Source organism: Myotis myotis, unplaced genomic scaffold (assembly GCF_014108235.1).
Source record: "Myotis myotis isolate mMyoMyo1 unplaced genomic scaffold, mMyoMyo1.p scaffold_m19_p_14, whole genome shotgun sequence".
Lineage (NCBI taxonomy): Eukaryota > Metazoa > Chordata > Mammalia > Chiroptera > Vespertilionidae > Myotis > Myotis myotis.
In genome coordinates, this window is record NW_023416318.1 from 12,828,234 (window position 1) to 12,846,360 (window position 18,127).

Here is an 18,127-nt window from a genome sequence, read left to right on the forward strand (position 1 = left end):
AGGTGTAAGTCTGTGAGAATGTGAGAAGGTGAGTTAGTGGAGATGCTGGAGGGGACCACAGGTGACAGGAGGTGGCCAAAGCGAGAACACTGAGGGATGCTCATTAGGTCTTACAAGTATAAAGGTAGAGGGAGAAGAAGGAGAGCCAGGAACCAAGCAGTCTGTAGGGAGATAAAGCAGGACCCAGCCCGCTGGTCAAATGGCACGTGATGACTAGGAGGCAGAACTACCCAGAAGCAAAGGGAGGTAGCTTTAAGAGACCAGAGGAAATCACGTGGCTCATCGTTTAGGGGTTTATACGGACGCTACATCATGTAGGCATGATTGATTACTAACTCAATCTCCAGCCCCTTGTCCCCCCCTGGAGGTTGGGGGTTGGGGTTGAAAGTTCCAAGCTTCCAGCCATGGCTTGGTCTTTCCGGCGACCAGATCCCATCCTGAAGCTATCCAGGAGCCCACTAATAGTTCCTTCATTAGAATAAAAGATGCTCCTGTCACCCAGGAAATTCCAAGGGTTTGAGGAGTGCTGCATGAGACACTGCTATCACCTCCACCACTGAGGAAATTACAGGCGTTTTAGGAGTTCTGTGTCAGGAACTAGGGGCAGAGACCAAATATATATATTTCTTATTATGTCACAGGTAGATTTTTCATGAGATCTGGTTTATTTTATGCAATAATAAAGCACATATTATTATTATTATTTAAAATGTTTTTTATTGATTTCAGAGAGGAAAGAGATAGAAATATCAATGATGAGAGAGGATCATTGATCGGCTGCCTCCTGCACGCCCCCTACAGGGGATCAAGCCTGCAACACAGGTATGTGCCCTTGACCAGAATCGAACCCCGGAGCCTTCAGTTCTCAGGCCGACGCTCTATCCACTGAACAAAACCGGCCAGGGCTAAAGCATATATTATTACATCACACATTTAGTTTTCTAAAACATACTTATTTATATTTCAGTTTAATTTTTGTGTTTTTTTTATGTGTTTTAAATTATTTATTTATTTATTTTAGAGAGAGAAAAAGGGGGAGAGAGAGAAATATCAACCTGTTGTTCCACCTATCTACGCACTCATTTGGTTGATCCTTGCATGTGCCCCGACCGGGGATTGAACCTACAACCCTGGCACATCAGGATGATGCTCTAACCAACTGAGCCACCCAACCAGGGTTTGTCTTATGTATTTTTTTTTATCATAGTAAATGATAAATGAAATTTACCACTTTAACATTTTAATTGTACAGGTTAGTGGCATTAAATACATTCACACTGTTGTGCCACCATCCATCGCCAGAACTTTTCATCTTCCCATTAAACACTAACTCCTCATAGCCCTCTCCCACCCCAACCACCATTTTACTTTCTGTCTCTGTGAATGTGATCACTCTAGATCAGCAGTTCTCAACCTGTGGATCGCGACCCCTTTGGGGGCCGAACGACCCTTTCACAGGGGTCACCTAAGACCATCAAAAAACACATGTATAATTACATATTGTTTTTGTGATTAATCACTATGCTCTAATTATGTCCAATTTGTAACAATGAAAATACATCCTGCATGTCAGATATTTACATTACGATTCATAACAGTAGCAAAATTACAGTTATGAAGTAGCAACGAAAATAATTTTATGGTTGGGGGTCACCACAACACGAGGAACTGTATTAAAGGGTCGGGGCATTAGGAAGGTTGAGAACCACTGCACTAGATACCTCAAATGAGTGGAATCATACAATATCTGTCCTCTTGTGCCTGGCTTATTTCACTTAGCATGATGTCTTCAAGGTTCATCCATGTTGTATCAGGTGTCAGAATTGCAGGTCTTTTTAAGGCTGAATAATATTTCACAGTATCTACTCATCACATTTTGCTTATCCATTCATCTGTTGATGGACATTTGTGTGGTTTCCGCCGTTTGACTACTGTGAATAACGCTGTTGTGAACATTGGTGTACAAATATCTCATTGAGTCCCTGCTTTCAATACTTGTTGGTATACCTAGGAGGGGAGTTGCTGAGATTCTATGTTTAATTTTTTAAAGATTATGTGTTTATTTTTATGCATGAAAAGCATTATTCTGAGACGAGAAGCATACCGTATACGTACTCTATTTTTGCATACCTGTCTCGGCCACTAGATGGGGACTTCTTGACAAGAGCTGCCCGGCTCCTTGGGCCGCTTCAGTAACACGCGGAGGTGTAGTAAATGCATTCAGCGCCTAGTAGGCGCCTTACATAGCCTGCACTGGGCGAGTTGTAGGCGATAGAGAGGTGCAGACCGTACCCCAAAGGAACTCAGCCAGCGGGAGAGTTAGGCTCGAGGATGACTGATCAAAGGCGCCCCAACTCCTGCCTGAACGGCTTTCCAGATGTATAACCTGAGCCAAGGTAAACCTTTCTTGGCCCCAGCTACCCCATCCACGAAATGATCTACATCATCGAATCGAGATCCATCATGATCATAGCGCTTCAAAAAAAAAAAAAAAAAAAAAAAAAAAAGAACAGCGCCTCGCCTTCAGCACAGTGCCTGGAAAAAAATTAGACACTCAACAGTTCTGTCCCTGTTAAGCTGCGGGGCCAGAGAAAGCCTGTGGAAAACCTGCCTGGAGGCTTCTGGACCGGTGTTGCTGGGGTGGGGGGAGGTGGAGGTCAGGGGGCCCTCCCCTACCCTGCACCCCTCTCCAGGCTGGCGCGGGAGTGCACAGGGAGGGGCCGGAAGTGGCCTTCCGAGCCCGTATACCGGCGCGGCTCTGGACCGTCCCGCCTGCCGGGGCTGCATCACCGACCACGCCCTCGGTGCAGCCCCGGGAGCCTGGCGATCCGCCCGCGAGCGCCTCCCGGGGCAGCTGCAGTTGGCCCTCCGCCCCGGCGGGCGGCGCTACTCGAGACCCGGCCGGGTGGCGCTCGGGCCCGGCTCCTCTCGGCGGCGGCGCACGGCGGTCCTGCCGTCCGCGGGGCGGGGACGCGGTAGCGGTGGCGGCGGCTCCCGGTGGTCCAAGCCCGAGCGCGCAGGCCCCTCCCGGCGGTCGGGGGCCGGGCGGGGCGGGGGCGCCATGTGGTTCATGTACGTGCTGAGCTGGCTGTCGCTCTTCATCCAGGTGTCCTTCATCACGCTGGCCGTCGGTGAGAGTGCGCGCCCCCAGCCCGCGCGGGCTCCCTCCTTCCCCGGCATCGCTGCTCGCGGGGGTCGCGCCGCCGGGGCGCCGGAGCGACCCGGAGACCCCTGCCTGGTGCTCCCGGCCCTCGCACCCCTCCTCCGGCCCCGCCCGGTCTTGCCCCTCCTGCTGACCCCAGCACCCGCCTGGCCGCAGGTCCTTCCAGGTGTCACACCGCCGCCCCTGGGGCCGGGAGCGGCTCTCAGTGCCCCGCGGGCGCACCGCCTGCCGCTGCCGCGCCCACCCTCCCGGGCCGACCGCGCCCAACTTGCCCCCGACTGCCGCCGCCCTTTCGCCCGCGGGCTCGGGCCTTCCAACTTCTTACTCTAACTTTGACACGCTTCCCCCTTCCGGCTAGTTCCTACTGTGGATCTCAGCAGAGATCGCACCTCCTCCGGGAAGCCCACCGTGGGACTTGATGGTCCTACTTTCCCTAAAATAGCGCTTGTCACACTGGAATCCTCAGTTTCCTACCCCCCCCCCACACACACACCCTTACCCCCACGCCCACCGCTAGCTGGGTCAGAAAGGGACATGTCTTTACTGCAATCGCAGCACTCAGCCCAGCACCTGGCCCATATATTTACTGAATGAGTGAATCAACTTCCTCTTTACGGGGTCAGAGGTTAGCAGAGTTGCCGAGGCATCCGATACAGGTTTCCACTTCCATGAAATCTCTCCTTAGTTTTACTTCTTCAGACTTCGGAGGACAACACATGGGTTGTTTGGTTTGTTCCTTGACTTCTGGAGTCCATGAGGGGTAATGGGGACCCAGCTGCAGAGAATGGGGTGACAATGATGGTGGGAGTGACCCTGGCTAATGTTCTCTCTGCTTGCTCCTCTTCCTGTCCCCGCAGCGGCCGGACTCTATTACCTGGCGGAACTGATCGAAGAGTACACAGTGGCCACCAGCAGGATCATCAAATACATGATCTGGGTAAGTGGCCTCTTCCCCGGGGTCCACCCTCCCCTACTGCCCTGCCTCCAAAAGAAGAAGTGGGGCAAGTGTGGCGTGGGTGCTGAGACCTTGACCCTGCTGTTTCCTGCGGCGGAGGGCCCACCCCCGTGCCTTGCCCTGTTCCTTGTTCTCCGGGTCTGCTCTCCTGGGCCCAGGTCTTTGCCTCCTTCCCCAAGTCACGTTGCTTCACTGCGGACCCCATTCTCTGTGCCTTAAGGTGACAGCTGAGTGCTCATTCTCCGTTGACAGGACTGTGGCTTTGCCTTTGCTTGGCTGTCTTCCACTGTCCTAGCCCCTTGCTCTCTGCTCACAGCACTTAGAACTGAGAGGAACCTTAAGGACAGTTTTGAGTGCTTGCTCATTGGGTCAAGGGATTAGTCCTAAGAGGGGGATACCTTCCCTGGCCCAGGCCCTGCCCTCCCCAGGTCTCGCAGAAAGTTTCTCTTTCTGAAGACACAAAGCCTTTATGTCACAGCCACAGGGGTGACTGCTGGTGGATAGAATCCTGCCAACGGCAGGAAATCTGGGGACAGGGGTGGGAGCACATGTGGACAGGAGCCCAGTGCCTGTCAGGTCACCAGGTGTCAGGAGCCACTTCCACTCTGGGCTTGGCCTGAGGTAGGGAGTTAGTGGTGGAGACAAGTGGTGGCTCTCAGCCCTGGGTTCAGAGGTCCCGCTCATGGGTGTTGGTACAGGAATTTGACTTTCATTTAACCAACTGTCCTTTGTTAAGCACTGACAACTAAGTCCTTCCGAACAGCGTTTTCATACTGCAGGTATGATTCATTACTGGGTTGTGTTACCAGTTCATTTGGCCATGATTAGCATACAAGGTGGACTAGAAAAGACTAGAATTGAAATTTGAACTTTGATCATATATATGTACGTGTGTTTTGGGGTCAGTGTAAACATTTTCTTACTGTGGGTGGCTGTCAGACATTTTGAGAATGGCATTGAGAGATGCTACCCTTTAAAGATGCCACCCGAGAGGCTAGGTGGGGAGATCAGACCTGCGACTGAAATGAGGTGAGATTGAAGCATGAACCTAGTGTTGCCCCAAGTGGGCTGGGGGCTAATGAGTCCAGGAAGACTGCCTGGAAGAGGCTCCCTGCACTGTGTGCCTCTGGTCGTTTCAGTTCTCCACAGCTGTGCTGATTGGCCTCTACGTTTTTGAGCGCTTCCCCACCTGCATGATTGGCGTGGGCCTCTTCACCAACCTCGTCTACTTTGGCCTCCTCCAGACCTTCCCCTTCATCATGCTGACCTCGCCTAACTTCATCCTGTCGTGCGGTGAGAGGGGGCAGAGTTGAGGAGGCAACTGAGGTAGTTGGATGTGCCCAGCCCAGCTCGTGGCACCGAAGGGGTTCTAGGGAAAAGAGGCGAAGCACCGAGGGCCTCCACACATGGAGAAGCCTAGAGCCCACCTTGACTCAGGGACTAGAATTGGTGGGAGTGGAGGGGGGTGGGATACTCAGACAGGGAGGGCTTTCTCGGGGAGGTAAGTATGAAGTAGGTTTGGGAAGAGAGAAAGGTGGGCTTGCTGAGTACTTAGAGCCCCTAAGAAACTACTTGTTCAGGAAAAGCTCAAAGCCCTGGCAGGCGGCAGCTCCCCATCCAGTCCTCTGGCCCAGCTTTAGGACTATAGTTTCATGGGGCTGGGGGCTCCCTGCTGACAGCTGCCTGGGGGCTGATGCATGTGTTGGGAGGACCCCAGCCTTCCTGCCTTTGCCCTGCCCCCACTCCCTGGCCCTCAGGAGTCATATCCCCTCTCTGGGCCTTAGCCTCTCCATTTGTTCCAAGCTGATGTGTAGGAGACTCAGTTGGCACAAGCAGAGACTTAGAGATATTTGTAGGTATTCACAGAAAACCTCTGGAAAGCTTTTGGTTACCAGCATTGCCCTTTCTCCCAGTAATCATTACTGGTCATCCTAGCCTTCGGTCAGGACATCAGATGGAACTGGGGATTTTGTAGAACGACTTTTCTATTTCTGTGGGAGAGCCCGGGAAGAATATTACCCACAAGGAGGGCACAGTGTGAAAGCCAGACCTGGTCTCTTCTCTGCAAGCCTTGGTAGGATTTTGCCAAAGGGTTTGTTCACCAGGGTTTGGTTGGGGAGCCCTTCCCTGGAGACCAGGCCCTTTGCGTCTTTTTAGGGAAGAGGGTCCTGCACCCCATTTCCCCGACTCCTGCCCCCAGCAGCAGGCTGCCCTTCAGGTGCCTTAGTTTTTCTGAAGATTTTGTGGGCATCAGGCACCGTCCTAGTGCTTGAGTGCTTAGGCACGTAGAGCCGCGGTCTCTGCCTTGGAAGGGAGAGGCACGGGAGGAGACGAGACGTGCCAGTGGCTGAGGTGTATGTGATGGGTGCTCATGGGGATGCTTTGTTCTGGTGCCGCCCTTGACCACACATGGGATCAGGCCGGGCTGCCTGTCTGTGAGCAGCCTGTCCCCAGGATCTGCTCGCTCTCTCTCCCCCATAAATCCGGCCGCACACTAAGGAGGTGTGTGGGGTCCAGAACATACTAGTTCAGACCAGGGGGCCTTACCCTGGGGCAGGTTAAGGAAAGACCCTCTCCCCCAGAATGTTGAGGAACCCTCAGGCTGCACCCCCAAAGTGCCTAGCAAACTGTGCCCTTTTATTCTTGAGGAGTGCTCTTTATTTGAGGCGTCCTTCTCCCTGCTGCCGAGTTTGGAGTGGAATCTCATGGGAGGATGTGACCTCACACCCATGACTTCCTCCACCCACTACCCCCAGGAGAGCTCGCTAGGACTCGCTGAAAACCAGCTTAATTGTCACGGTGCTTTGGAGGATGTGACACTGAGTCTCGTTTTTATAACATCCCAAGGGCTTTCCCTACCCCCTAATTTTACTCATAAATGCCCTCTGCAGTGGCGGGTGGGGGCTAACTCGCCCATTTTAACAAATGGAAAACTGAGTCTTTGAGTCGGGTGGGTGTAACGTTAGGACTAAAACTCGGGGCTCCCAACCCCCTGGAGCCTTTTGAAGGTTAAAAGTCCGGCTTTTACGTTATTCCCCCAGACTAACTGCCTCTCCATTCCCTCAACAGGCCTAGTGGTGGTGAATCACTACCTAGCATTTCAGTTTTTTGCGGAGGAATATTATCCTTTCTCAGAGGTAAGGAGTGTTTGGTACATCAAACTATTAACAGGGACAGGAGGATAAAGGGGACTTGCAAGATTTGCTTTGTGAACCTAGCTATGATTTGAAACTGAGCCCATTTAGGGATAACACGTTGTTTAAAACTTAGTAGAGATGATTTTAGGAAGCAGCGTGGGAGAGGAGCAGGGATCCCTTCGGCTGAGATGGGGAAACAGCGCCCTCCCCTAGTGAGTCCTTTGGGTCTCCCAGGATCCCAGCCTAACACCCGGAGGTCAGGAAGGGTCAGTGGAGTGCCCTTGTGTGATGGGTTGGGTGGGCTGCAGCCCGAACCCTCGTTCCCCCCAGTGCCCTGCCAAGGCCTTCTCCACACCCTGCCACTGCAGTCTGGACCCCTGGGAAGAACAAGACCGCTTCTTTGGGGAGTGTGGGTCAGAGAAGTCCCTTGTCCTAGCGACCAATAATTGGGGATTGTGGCTCATGAGTCATCTTCAGCCTGCCCCTTCCCCACTGTCCTATCTCCGTGTCCGAGGATGTCCTGTCTCTGCTTCCCAGGCCCTGGCCCCCTGCAGAGGCCAGGTGTGGGGGCTTCTGTGACGGCTTGACCACCTCTCAGATACAGCGTGGCCAGGCCCCGCCCACCCTTGGCGCCTCCGGGGGCACCCTCTTCTCAGTGTCTCTTGTTGCTAGGTCCTGGCCTATTTCACTTTCTGTCTGTGGATAATCCCGTTTGCGTTCTTCGTGTCACTGTCGGCTGGGGAGAACGTCCTGCCCTCCACCGTGCAGCCAGGAGGTGAGAGGGCTTTGTGCGGGGTCTCGGTGGGAGGACGCCAGCAAGGCCTGAGCCGGTGGGGGGGCCGGAGCCCAGCCCTGTGACCGAGACACTTGGGTTTCAGGTGGAGAGAGCTGTGCTCACTTTCAGACACACACACACTCATCTCCCTGCCTGTGTCTCCACAGATGACGTGGTCTCCAATTACTTCACCAAAGGCAAGCGGGGCAAACGCTTAGGGATCCTGGTTGTCTTCTCCTTCATCAAAGAGGCCATTCTACCCAGTCGTCAGAAGATGTACTGACGCCCCTGGGGAGGGGATGTTGGGGCAAGATCAGGAGAGTCAGGCCCCTGGGCCTCTCTGTGAGCCTGGAAGGTTCCTTCCCCCAGCCCTGGCCTGACTTCCTTCAAGTCTCCCTGGAGCCTCCATCCCCACCTTCCTTGGGATGCGCAGCTGGGCTCAGATCTGGTGCTGCTAGAGGCCGTGACCTCAGGCACCAGGGAGGGTGGCGGAGCCTGCTTGGCTGGAGGCCGTGGTCCACCTGGCTCTGTGGAAGCTGAGCTCCCCGTGGCCCTGCCCGCCCCTTCCATGCTGGGTCAGGAGGCTCTGGCTCAGTCGAGGCGGGCAGGGCAGGGGCCTTGAAGCTGGAGAGCAGACAGGGATAGGGTCTTCGGGCAGATGGCCATGGGGCAGGGCCATGGCTTGGCAATTCCCAGGAACTAGTTTTTGCTGTTGAACTGTGATTTTTGTCCAAGTCTGATTCCTGTTTGAATAAAGATTCTAGGTGGCACTTGTTGCCTTAATACCCTGAAAGTTCATCTTCCTTTCTTCCTGCTGACCTTCTGCCCTGGCCTGGATGGGCTTTTCGGCTGCAGGGGTTCCTTTCCTGGGATTGGGCCTTGCCTTTCTGAAGGGACTGTTCTTATGTCCCTTAGTGGGAAGGGGGCAGAATGAAGAGCTGAGCCTGGTTAGGGGGTGGGGAGTGGCAGGTGAATGCAGCCTTTCTTATGACCCCCCCTCACCCCCCGCCTTTTCTTCAATCTCTTCTTTCCCCAAGGCTCCATGACTGTCAGGCGGGGGGCAGAGAGAGAGAGAGCAGTTTGGGACTGGGTTAGATTTTCAGAGCAACTTCTACAATACCCTATTTATAAGTCTTCCCCTGGAGAAAAGGAGTGGTTTCTGGCAGAATTCTATGTCAGGCTCAAGGAGAAACATAACTTGACTGCCAGCAGTGTGGGCTATGGCCTGTTTTGTCAGAAATAGGCCTGGTGGAGGAAGCCGTGTGTCCCTGAGAGCACACGGGCTGGCCCCTTTCCTGTGTGCTCGGCTCCTGAGGAGATGACCTCAGGCCTCTAAGCAGGCAGGCGAGATCCCGGGCACGGACCAGCATTTTTTAACCTTGCACTCCAACTACAGTGCCTTGCAGATACTCAGCACTACATAGCGGAATGAAGTCCCCATGAGAGCCATTACTGGCCATGTCGTATACCTCACAGCGAGGGTAGCAGGTGCAGCGATGGGCTGCACACATGTAGTATTTTAAGTCCCTGTGCTGAACATCTTTCCTCCACATCCTGCCTCAAGTCCCACAGTAGCCCTTCCCTTCCTTGGCTCTAGCATTTCCTGTTCTCTTAACAATACCAGCCTTCCCCTTTCCTTGGGAGGAGCAGCACACGTGGGTCTTCTCTCAACGGGAATTAGATTGCCAGGCCCCTTTATCCTATGCAGACTAGGGGATCCAAGGTAGACACCGGGGGCCAACATCATCCTCACTGCTGGGCCAGTGCTCTCCCTCCGTCCTCTTTGTTCCTCACCCCGAGGACGCGGCTTCACCTCCTCCATGCGCTCCACTGTCAGTGCTCTCGCGAGTTGCCAGTGGTCTTTTTGTGCAAATCCAGTGAACCCTTTCCACCCCTTACTGGGTTTCTGCAGCATCTGACAGGGCTGACCACCCCCAGCTCCCTGAATCGCACTTGTATGGCCATTTCTCCTCCTACCTCTGTGGCTTCTTCTGGTGCCCTATGCAGGCTTCTCCACGCGCCCTACGGTGGGGTTTCTCAGGGTCCTGTCCTGGGCTCCCAGGAGGAGCCCATCCATGCTCATGGCTTTGACTCTTTGCCAAGGAAGTGAGAGTTGACTTCCAGCCCCAACACCCCTCCTGGGCTTCTGAACCGGTTCTGCTGCCTTTGGGCGCACAGCTCCTTTCACAGCCCAGCGGCACTTGCTGCCCTCTGCAAACCTGCCTCTTTTGGGCACCTGCTGTGGCCCCGAGATCACTTGGGCACCAAACCAGAAACCTGCTTTCTATTCCTGCTTTCTCCTTTTGCCCCCCACATCCAGTCTCTCAAAACTGTCAAGTTTGCCTCCTTACCATCTCTTGAGAGTAGAGCCACTCCCACCGTCATCAACTTTCACCTGGGTTATTGTGACAGCCGCCTCCGGCTCTAGGTCCCACAGCTAGAGTTGTCTTTCTAAAATGCACAGTTGATCACGTCACTTCCTGGCCTGCACCCTCCCATAGCTCCCCTCTGCCTTCAGGACAAAATCCAGACCCTTAGCACGGCTTTGAGACACGCATCCTGCTTCCTGCTCGCCTCTCTGGCCTCATCAGGCGCCACCTCGCGCTCTGGGTCCTGGCCTCCTGTATCCGGAGATGCCGCTTTTCTTCCCCTTCCATTCACCAGGGCATCTTCTCTGTTAGTTCTCCACTTAAGATTTTCCTTCGTCCAAGGAGCTTTCAACGTCCCCTCCCCCTGCCCACTCCAGCACACCACACACATCACGGTGGGCTTACTTGCCTGTGTACTGGTCTATCTCCTCACTAGACTGTAAGCTCCTTGAGGGCAGGGACTGTCCTTCAATTTTTGTATCAACAGCGCCTAGCTTGGTGCCTGGCACATGGAAAGCACTCAATAAACATTTGTTTAATGAATGATTTGTAGTGATGTGTACAGCGGACAGCAGGCTAGCTTCCTGGAGGAAGTACAGGTGCTTTCATAGTCTCGAACTAAAGCCATGGGTCCTTCCTGCCTCCCTCCCCCACACATGCCCCTGTGCCTCCCTGCCCTGCGGAAACCATAGTGGCAGGGAAGCCATGGCAGGGTGACACGTTAGCCGTCTGCCACCCCATCTGGCTCTGGAGGTGAAGCATGAGGCCTGGAGTCTCTAGTAGAAGGACTTAGACTGAACAAGAGGCAGACTTCCCAGTGGTTCCTCAGCCTGTCCCTGCTGGGCTGTTTGGAGGGAGGTGGGAGCAAGGGGACACCAAAATGTTACTTTGACAAAGCCAGAGCCTAGGATACAGACTGACCCCACTCTGAGCTCTGGGCTGCTGCCCTCATTTGAATCTCTCAGGTGGGTCTCCAAGGATCCGGGCTTTTGCTGGGGGGCAGGGCTCTGACCCTTCATCTTGGGAATGGGAAGCCTGTGGGCACTCCTTCCCTTGTTCCCTGTCCCGCAACATAAATGACCACAACTCAGCCTTCACTAGCCTGCGGCAGCTCCAGAGGCTACCGAAATAGGTTTATGGCGGGGGGGGGGGGGGGGGGGTTACGGGCAGGGCAGAATGGGGAGCCCCTGATGGGCTTGCACTGTTGCCAGGAAGGCTTCGTCAAATGTTTCACGTAAGTTCATGGCCAGAGTGTCGGTCCAGAAGGTGTTGTCGCCCAAGTACCGCTTCCGGTCCACGTCCTTTATGCTGACAGAGTGGAAGCCCTGGGGCACCTTCATCCTGCACGGCCGCATCTGAGGGTACAGCTCACGGACTATCACCTCCAAAGGCAGCCGAGGCACAGGGGCCACCTCCTTGCCAGTCACCGTGTGCAAGTGCGTACCACCTTGCCCATCAGACCTGATCTTGAGGAATCCGCTGAAGTCGTGCTCCAGGCTGGGCTCTGGATGCACACCCAGGCGGATGCCCTGTGGGGAGCCGATCTGGGCGGTGGGGGATCTGGCAGGGTTATTGCTAATATTCCACGGCTTGGACTGCCTAACTGTGGGATGCATGTAGTGGGGTGTGGATGTCACCGAGGGCTGCGGCTTGGGCTGTGGTGTCTGTTGCAGGTGCTCCTCTGGGGAGAGGTGGAAGTGCTTGGACAGGTTGGGGGTCTTGGAGACAGGGATGGCCCAGGGAGGGGCTTGGGGCTCTTGCTTAATGCTGTGGATCAGAGATTGGCCTCGAGGCAGTGGCTTATGATCGAGCCACTTCTTGAAATCAGCTTGTCTCAGAAGTTGTTGTTCTTCCTGCAATGTCAGAGGGCACAAGATAGTGGAGGCGGGCTGCTCCCTCTGTGCTTCTGTGGAAGGAGACCCTGTGGCTATAGCCCTTGGGAACCTCAGGTGTGACTGGTCAGACAACATCCTACCCTAGGAAGCCCTGAGTCTGATGGGAGAATCTCCTGCCTTATGGGAGCCCTTGTTCTGATGGGGAGACAAGTACTGCCCAAAGGGAGCCCCTGGGCTGAGGGGCTCCAATCTGACGAGACCCATCCTCCACCCTAGGTGAGGTCTTCAGCTGGAGGGGGAAGGTGCGGTCTCTGCCCTACAGAAAACCTTGAGTCTCGAGGGAGGATCCCATATTGGTAGTGAAGACATATCCTGCCCTAAGAGTCTCTGGTTTGATGGGAGGGAAAGGCCTATGAGAAGTGCAAGTTGCATCCTTGGCCCTGGATGGAGAAAGCAGAAATGTTTGGGAGGCCTGGAGCTGGTGGTGCGAGTCTGGGCAGCCTTCTGGGAGGGGGTTGACTGGCCTTGAGCAGTCACGTAGGGGGACACCGCTGGCTCTCCAGGCTGGGTGGGAGTCACTTGGTCTAGCTGTCTGTTCTTGCTTCCACTACAATTGAACCTTTGGCTCATCACAGATCTGTCCCCTCCCAACCCCCTGTCTCATGGCTCACTTCTCAGGCTGTTGCTATCAGGCGGTTTGGAGATTGACCCAGCTCTGGAGGTAGGCTCTGATTAGGCTAAGCCTCTCAGAATAATTCCATCAGCCTTGCCCCAGACCTAGGTCAGTCAGCACATGGCTTTCCTTTAGCTTGAGGGATTGGAACAGGAGTGGACATATGATCCCGCTGAGGCCAATAAGAGATGAGGGGAGATCTGCAGGGGCCTTATGGGAAAGTTTAGAGCCACAGGAACCGATGGGCTTTGCCAGTTCTGGACACAGGTGACTGTGAGGACTGAGAGCAGGTAGGGCTGAGAAAATGAGAGAAGTGCGGCCGGAGCAGAGCTGGAGCCCTCCATTTGCCAGCTCCCAAGCCCTCCCCGCTTCTGGATCCACTTAGCATCTTTTCTGGGTTTTCTGGCTCTTGCATCCTATGTAATTAACCTGCTTAAAATCCTTTAGTGACTTCTTCCCCAGCCAAGGCCTGTCATTGACCTGGGCCCCTGCCAAATCTCTAGCTTGTCACATCGGAACCCCTGACTGTACTGAATTTGCACTTGTTGGCATACACACTTCTATGTGCCTCTGTGCCGCTGCGCTGCGCCCCCCCCCCCCCCCCCACACACACACAGGGCTGTCTGTTCCTTCAGCCTGGTCAGCCCTTCCCTACTTCCTCATATGGCCAACTGCTACCATCGTTAAAGACTCCTCTTAGGTATTATTCTTCTGGCACCTCCTGAGCCCCTTCTCTGTGGGAATATAACCCACCTCCTCTACTAAGCTCTAAGTTCCTTGAGTGAGAGGACCACCTTTCATTGGTCTTTGGAGCCTCAGGGCCTAACAGGTGCCTAGCAGAGAGTATGTTGGAAGATTTTTTTTTTTTATTAATCTTCACCCCAGGATATTTTTTCCACTGATTTTTAGAGAGAGTAGAAGGCGCGGGGGGGGGGGGGGGGGGACATCAATGCAAGAGAGAGACATCTATTGATTGCCTCCCACATGGGCCCCTACTGGGTCTGGGGAACCTGCAACCAAGGTACATGCCCTTGACCGAGAAGCGAACCAAGACCCTGGGTCTGCAGGCCAATGCTCTAACCACCGAGGAACCAGTCAGGGCAAGATGGGTCTTTTAACCAGTGTACTTCCCAATAAGGCAGGACCTGGGTCTCACTAGAGATTCTCCTCCTCCCCAGAGGGAGGCACTGGGCTAGGGGGGAGGGGCCTCATAAATACTTGCTAATTTAAGCTGCTTTAGTTTTCTACCACAAGACAGGCTTTTGACCTAAAGAAGTGGCTTCTCAGGGTAGAATTTTAGTCAGAGGAGGGGGAGAAGGAGGCTCTCTGGATGGGACGGCTTCTCGTCACTAAGGGCACACGCGATTCATGCCTCTGCTCACACGCCTAGGTAGCAGCTGATGCCTGGTGCCCTACCTGATACTCCGTCTGGTAGTACCGCTCCATGAAGGCCAGGCGGCCTTTGAGCCCCTTCAGCTTCCCCATCTCACAGGCAAAGTCCTTCTTGTCCCGTTTCCACATGGCATCCTTCAAGAACCTGGTGCCCAGGTGAGGATGTGTCCTCCTCAGTGACTGGGCTTCAACCTGGAAGACTGGCTGCTGCTGAGGGCTGGGGTGGGCATGGGAGGGGCTGCCAGAGTCAAGATGAGCAACATGATGCACCTCCACTGTCCAAGGCCCCTCTGGCTAACTACTTCCTGTGAGGTGAGGGGCAAGCGTCTGAGGGACTGATCACTACCCTCCTGATGAGGAGCCAGGGGCAGGAAGGCAGGGCTAAACCACAGGGGTGAGGCCTGTGGAAAGTCCCTGGGGAATAATATCCTGGGAAGACTTATCCCCCAGCCACTGGCTTCTCAGCCGCCCTCCTAAAGGCTCTGAATGGGTGAGGGCCCAGGAGCAGGGCTGGAGATGGCTCTCACACACTCACCGAGCACAGACGCGGTGGTTCCATATTTTGCAATAGTCGATGGGCTTGCAGCCTATGGCATCTTGGGCATGGACATTGGCGCCATTCTTCACCAGGACCTTGATACAGCTCAGCAGGCCCTCCCGGGCTGCCAGGTGCAGCGGTGTGGAGCCATTGCGTGTCTGACTGTGGAGGCCCGCCAAGGGGAAGACGGCAGTAAGAAAGGACAAAGGGCATCTATCCATCAGGTTGGCGGGCAAACTGGCTTCCAGGCCTGCTCTGCCACCAGCCCATTGGGTGACCCTGGCATGTCCCTTCACTGTCCCTCAGTGTCCTCAGCTGTAGAAGGAGGATTTGGACTGAGCGGTCAAAGTTTAGTTATGGGGGTGTGGACAGTGCAGAAATGCTGGAAGGAAAGCTGGGTCTGCTGGACCTCAGAGACCCCTAACCTCATCCTCGGAAAGCAACCAGCCCTCTTGCCTCCTCCCCATGCCCGGCCGTGGCCCACAAGCCTGTGCGCCCTGGGCCCGGCCTCATCCTCCACCTCATCCCCTGACCTTGTCGCACTCTTTCCTAACACATGGCCTTTGCACATGATGTTCACTCTGCCTGGGACACTTTCTTCTGGCTCTTTGCATGGCTGGCTCACCATCCTCAGGGGGGACCTTCCATGTCACCACCTTAGAGGTGACTGCCCCTTCCAAAGAGCCTCTCCCTGCCCCTTCCCCTTCCCACCCAACGCCCCCATTTGCTCTCTTCCTACCCTCTGTCATTTCCTCATTCATCATTGTGCTCATTTACTATCTGCTCCTGCACTCGAAGGGTATCGGCTTCATGAGGGCAGGGAACATTTCTTTCTTTCTCTCTCTCTTTTTTTCATATATTTTATTGATTTTTTACAGAGAGGAAGGGAGAGGTATAGAGAGTTAGAAACATCGATGAGAGAGAAACATCGATCAGCTGCTTCCTGCACACCCCCCACTGGGATGTGCCCCCAACCAAGGTACATGCCCTTGACCGGAATCGAACCTGGGCCCCTTCAGTCCGCAGGCCGACACTCTATCCACTGAGCCAAACCGGCCAGGGCCAGGGAACATTTCTGTGTGCTCCCTGCTGGATCCCTCCCCCCTGACACGGTACTGAGCACAGAGTCCGTGCTGTGTGAGTGAACGCAGTCTCCTGTGTGCCGCCCATGCGTTTTCTCAATGATCACAATAGCGACAGGCACTGCCATCCTCCCAGATTTCAGTTGAAGACACCGAGGCGGTAAGTAGCTCCCAAGCGTTGCCGCAAACACAGGTGGATCTTTTAAAGCTTCCAAAGCCCGGACCACGCCCCAAGCTAATTAAGTGACAACCTCGAGATCGGCACACGGGGCGCTGGGCTTTTGGAAGCTCCCCACGTGATCCCAATGTACCGAAGGGCACAGACGTTTAGGGCGGAGCGACTGGCTTGGGGTCTCGATGGCAAAGCTGGGACGTGAACTAGGTCTGACCTCTCCCAGCGCCCGGTTTCTTAACGGGAACACCCTGTGGGCTCCATGTGGGACCCAGTCCTTGTTCCTCGCAGCCCCTCTGCCTGTCCTGCCGGGATCTGCCTGCCTGGAAGTGGGGTCCCCTCTGCCAGCCTCCACGCTGCCGCAGCTGCACTCACGTGTTGAGGGCCGCCCCGTGCTGAAGCAGATAGTGAACGCAGGGGAGGACCACGTTCCTGTTCTCCTTGTGGATGACGAGGTGCAGCGGTGTCTGGCCGTTCTTGGTGGGCAGGTCCACGGGAAACTGGTACTCCTCCACCAAGACCTGGAGGCATTCGAGCCTGCCTTTTTGGGCTGCAAAGTGGATGGCAGTGAAACCCTGTGGCGGCCAGAGGAGGGCAGGAGGGGGCTGAGCAGGATGGGGGCCCCAAGGTCCAAAACCGAACCTAGGTAGCAGTTCCTTGGGTTTCCCTTTCCCCCTCTTCCCTCTGACCCCCCCTTCTCCCCAGGAGTCACTCACGCCCCTTTTTTCACGCTGGTATGTGCTCACTCTTCCTTGATGCCCCCAAATGCCCCCCTCCCCCCCGCAGTGGGAGGTGAATTAGGACGATCTGCCCAGAAAAGGACACCTCTGGGTGCTCTTTGCCAGGTGAGCACTGGGTGAGGAGCTCCCGGCGGGAGGGGAGGATCCTTGCTCCTGCACACCAAAGCCTTCCTTACCTTGTTATCGGTGAGGATTCCCTCAAGGTCCGGATTCAGACAGAACCGCAACCATTCCAGGTTGCCCAAGGCGGCTGCGAACCACTCGCAATTGCTGCTCTCTACCCTCTCCTGGATCAGGCTGGATCAGCGCGGGGGTGAGGGGGTGGGGAGGGGGAGTGGGGGTGGGGAAGGGGGGGGTGGAGGGGAGGCAGGGGGGCTTGATCGGGAATCCAATCAGGCCAGCACTTGTGCACGAGGTGTTTATGGAGGCGGGGCCCGGGCTGGCTTGCCGGCGAGGAGGTCGCTACAGCTCTCCTGAACCCCCCTCGAGAGGCCAGCCCGGACCCCAGCCCAGCTTTCCGGGCCTCTCAGCAGCCTCCACCCATCCGCTCCGCTCCGCTCCAGGCCCTGCCCCTCCAGGGAGGCGCCGGGCGGGTTCCCACGCCGCAGCCGGACCACCTATTCCCCTGCTCACCTAGGCTTTCTGAAGATAGAGCTACTCCTGGGGACCCCGGAGTCCTTCTTCACCTGCTCTATCGAAACACGTGGTGTGGGCGGGGACTGTGCGCTCCTCCTCGCCCCGCCCCCGCCCCCGCCCACTGAGCAGCACCGCGGCGTCTCCAGGGTCCTGCGGGCCGGCGGAGGCTCGAACTCGTGCTGCGGCGGGGCGGGGCGGGGCCGAGCCGACGCGGTGTGAGGGCCCTGGCCTCTGCCGCCCCGGCCGACCCGCCCGCCCGCGCTCACTCCTGGAAACTCAGCATCAAACGCACACACCGCAGACTGAAAGGCCTTTGTTTCTGATTGTAAAATTAGTGAGCGCGGATTGTTCAAAACAAAACAAAACAAAACAGAAAAAGACAATGAAGAAAGCAAAACCGCAACCCCACCATTCACAGAAATCACGTCTATTACGACCCGCTATATCACTTCGGGTTATATTATGAGCTAACTTCGGTCGACATTCCCCTTGACAAACGCACATTGTGACGCAACCTTGGCCCAACAGCCGAATGGGTGCGCTGTCCTTTCCCACGCGCTGCAGGGAGCAAAATGGCTCCTCTGGTTGGTTCCTTCGCATGGATTCCTGGAAGTCCAATTCCTGGGTGACAGGAACGAACATTTTATTAGCTATTGACAT

General features: G+C 55.3%; 2 protein-coding genes across 2 annotated transcripts; one reads left to right on the top strand and one right to left on the bottom strand.

The window, feature by feature from the left end:
• The first annotated feature begins 2,891 nt into the window (after positions 1-2,891).
• Positions 2,892-10,942, top strand: TEX261 (testis expressed 261). The gene is made up of 6 exons (XM_036334190.1): positions 2,892-3,131; positions 4,021-4,100; positions 5,258-5,411; positions 7,188-7,255; positions 7,928-8,030; positions 8,198-10,942. The coding sequence occupies exons 1-6, from the start codon at positions 3,062-3,064 to the stop codon at positions 8,311-8,313; spliced, it is 591 nt and encodes a 196-aa protein (XP_036190083.1). The 5' UTR covers positions 2,892-3,061; the 3' UTR covers positions 8,314-10,942.
• Positions 10,943-11,559: 617 nt separating this feature from the next.
• ANKRD53 (ankyrin repeat domain 53) lies at positions 11,560-18,127 on the bottom strand. Its single transcript, XM_036335516.1, has 6 exons — positions 17,970-18,127; positions 17,008-17,128; positions 16,467-16,666; positions 14,835-14,999; positions 14,324-14,444; positions 11,560-12,252 (listed from the first exon to the last, which is right to left on the bottom strand). The coding sequence occupies exons 1-6, from the start codon at positions 18,125-18,127 to the stop codon at positions 11,560-11,562; spliced, it is 1,458 nt and encodes a 485-aa protein (XP_036191409.1).

What these genes read in the sequence shown, in the direction of transcription:
- ANKRD53 (XM_036335516.1), bottom strand. Translation starts at nt 18,127, where the DNA reads ATGTCAATAGCTAATAAAATGTTCGTTCCTGTCACCCAGGAATTGGAC. An exon ending in AACCACCGCGTCTGTGCTCG is followed by an intron (nt 14,445 to 14,834) that starts GTGAGTGTGTGA and finishes CCTGGGCACCAG; the next exon opens with GTTCTTGAAGGATGCCATGT. An exon ending in ACTACCAGACGGAGTATCAG is followed by an intron (nt 12,253 to 14,323) that starts GTAGGGCACCAG and finishes CTGACATTGCAG; the next exon opens with GAAGAACAACAACTTCTGAG.
- TEX261 (XM_036334190.1), top strand. Translation starts at nt 3,062, where the DNA reads ATGTGGTTCATGTACGTGCTGAGCTGGCTGTCGCTCTTCATCCAGGTG. An exon ending in TAACTTCATCCTGTCGTGCG is followed by an intron (nt 5,412 to 7,187) that starts GTGAGAGGGGGC and finishes TTCCCTCAACAG; the next exon opens with GCCTAGTGGTGGTGAATCAC. An exon ending in AATATTATCCTTTCTCAGAG is followed by an intron (nt 7,256 to 7,927) that starts GTAAGGAGTGTT and finishes TCTTGTTGCTAG; the next exon opens with GTCCTGGCCTATTTCACTTT.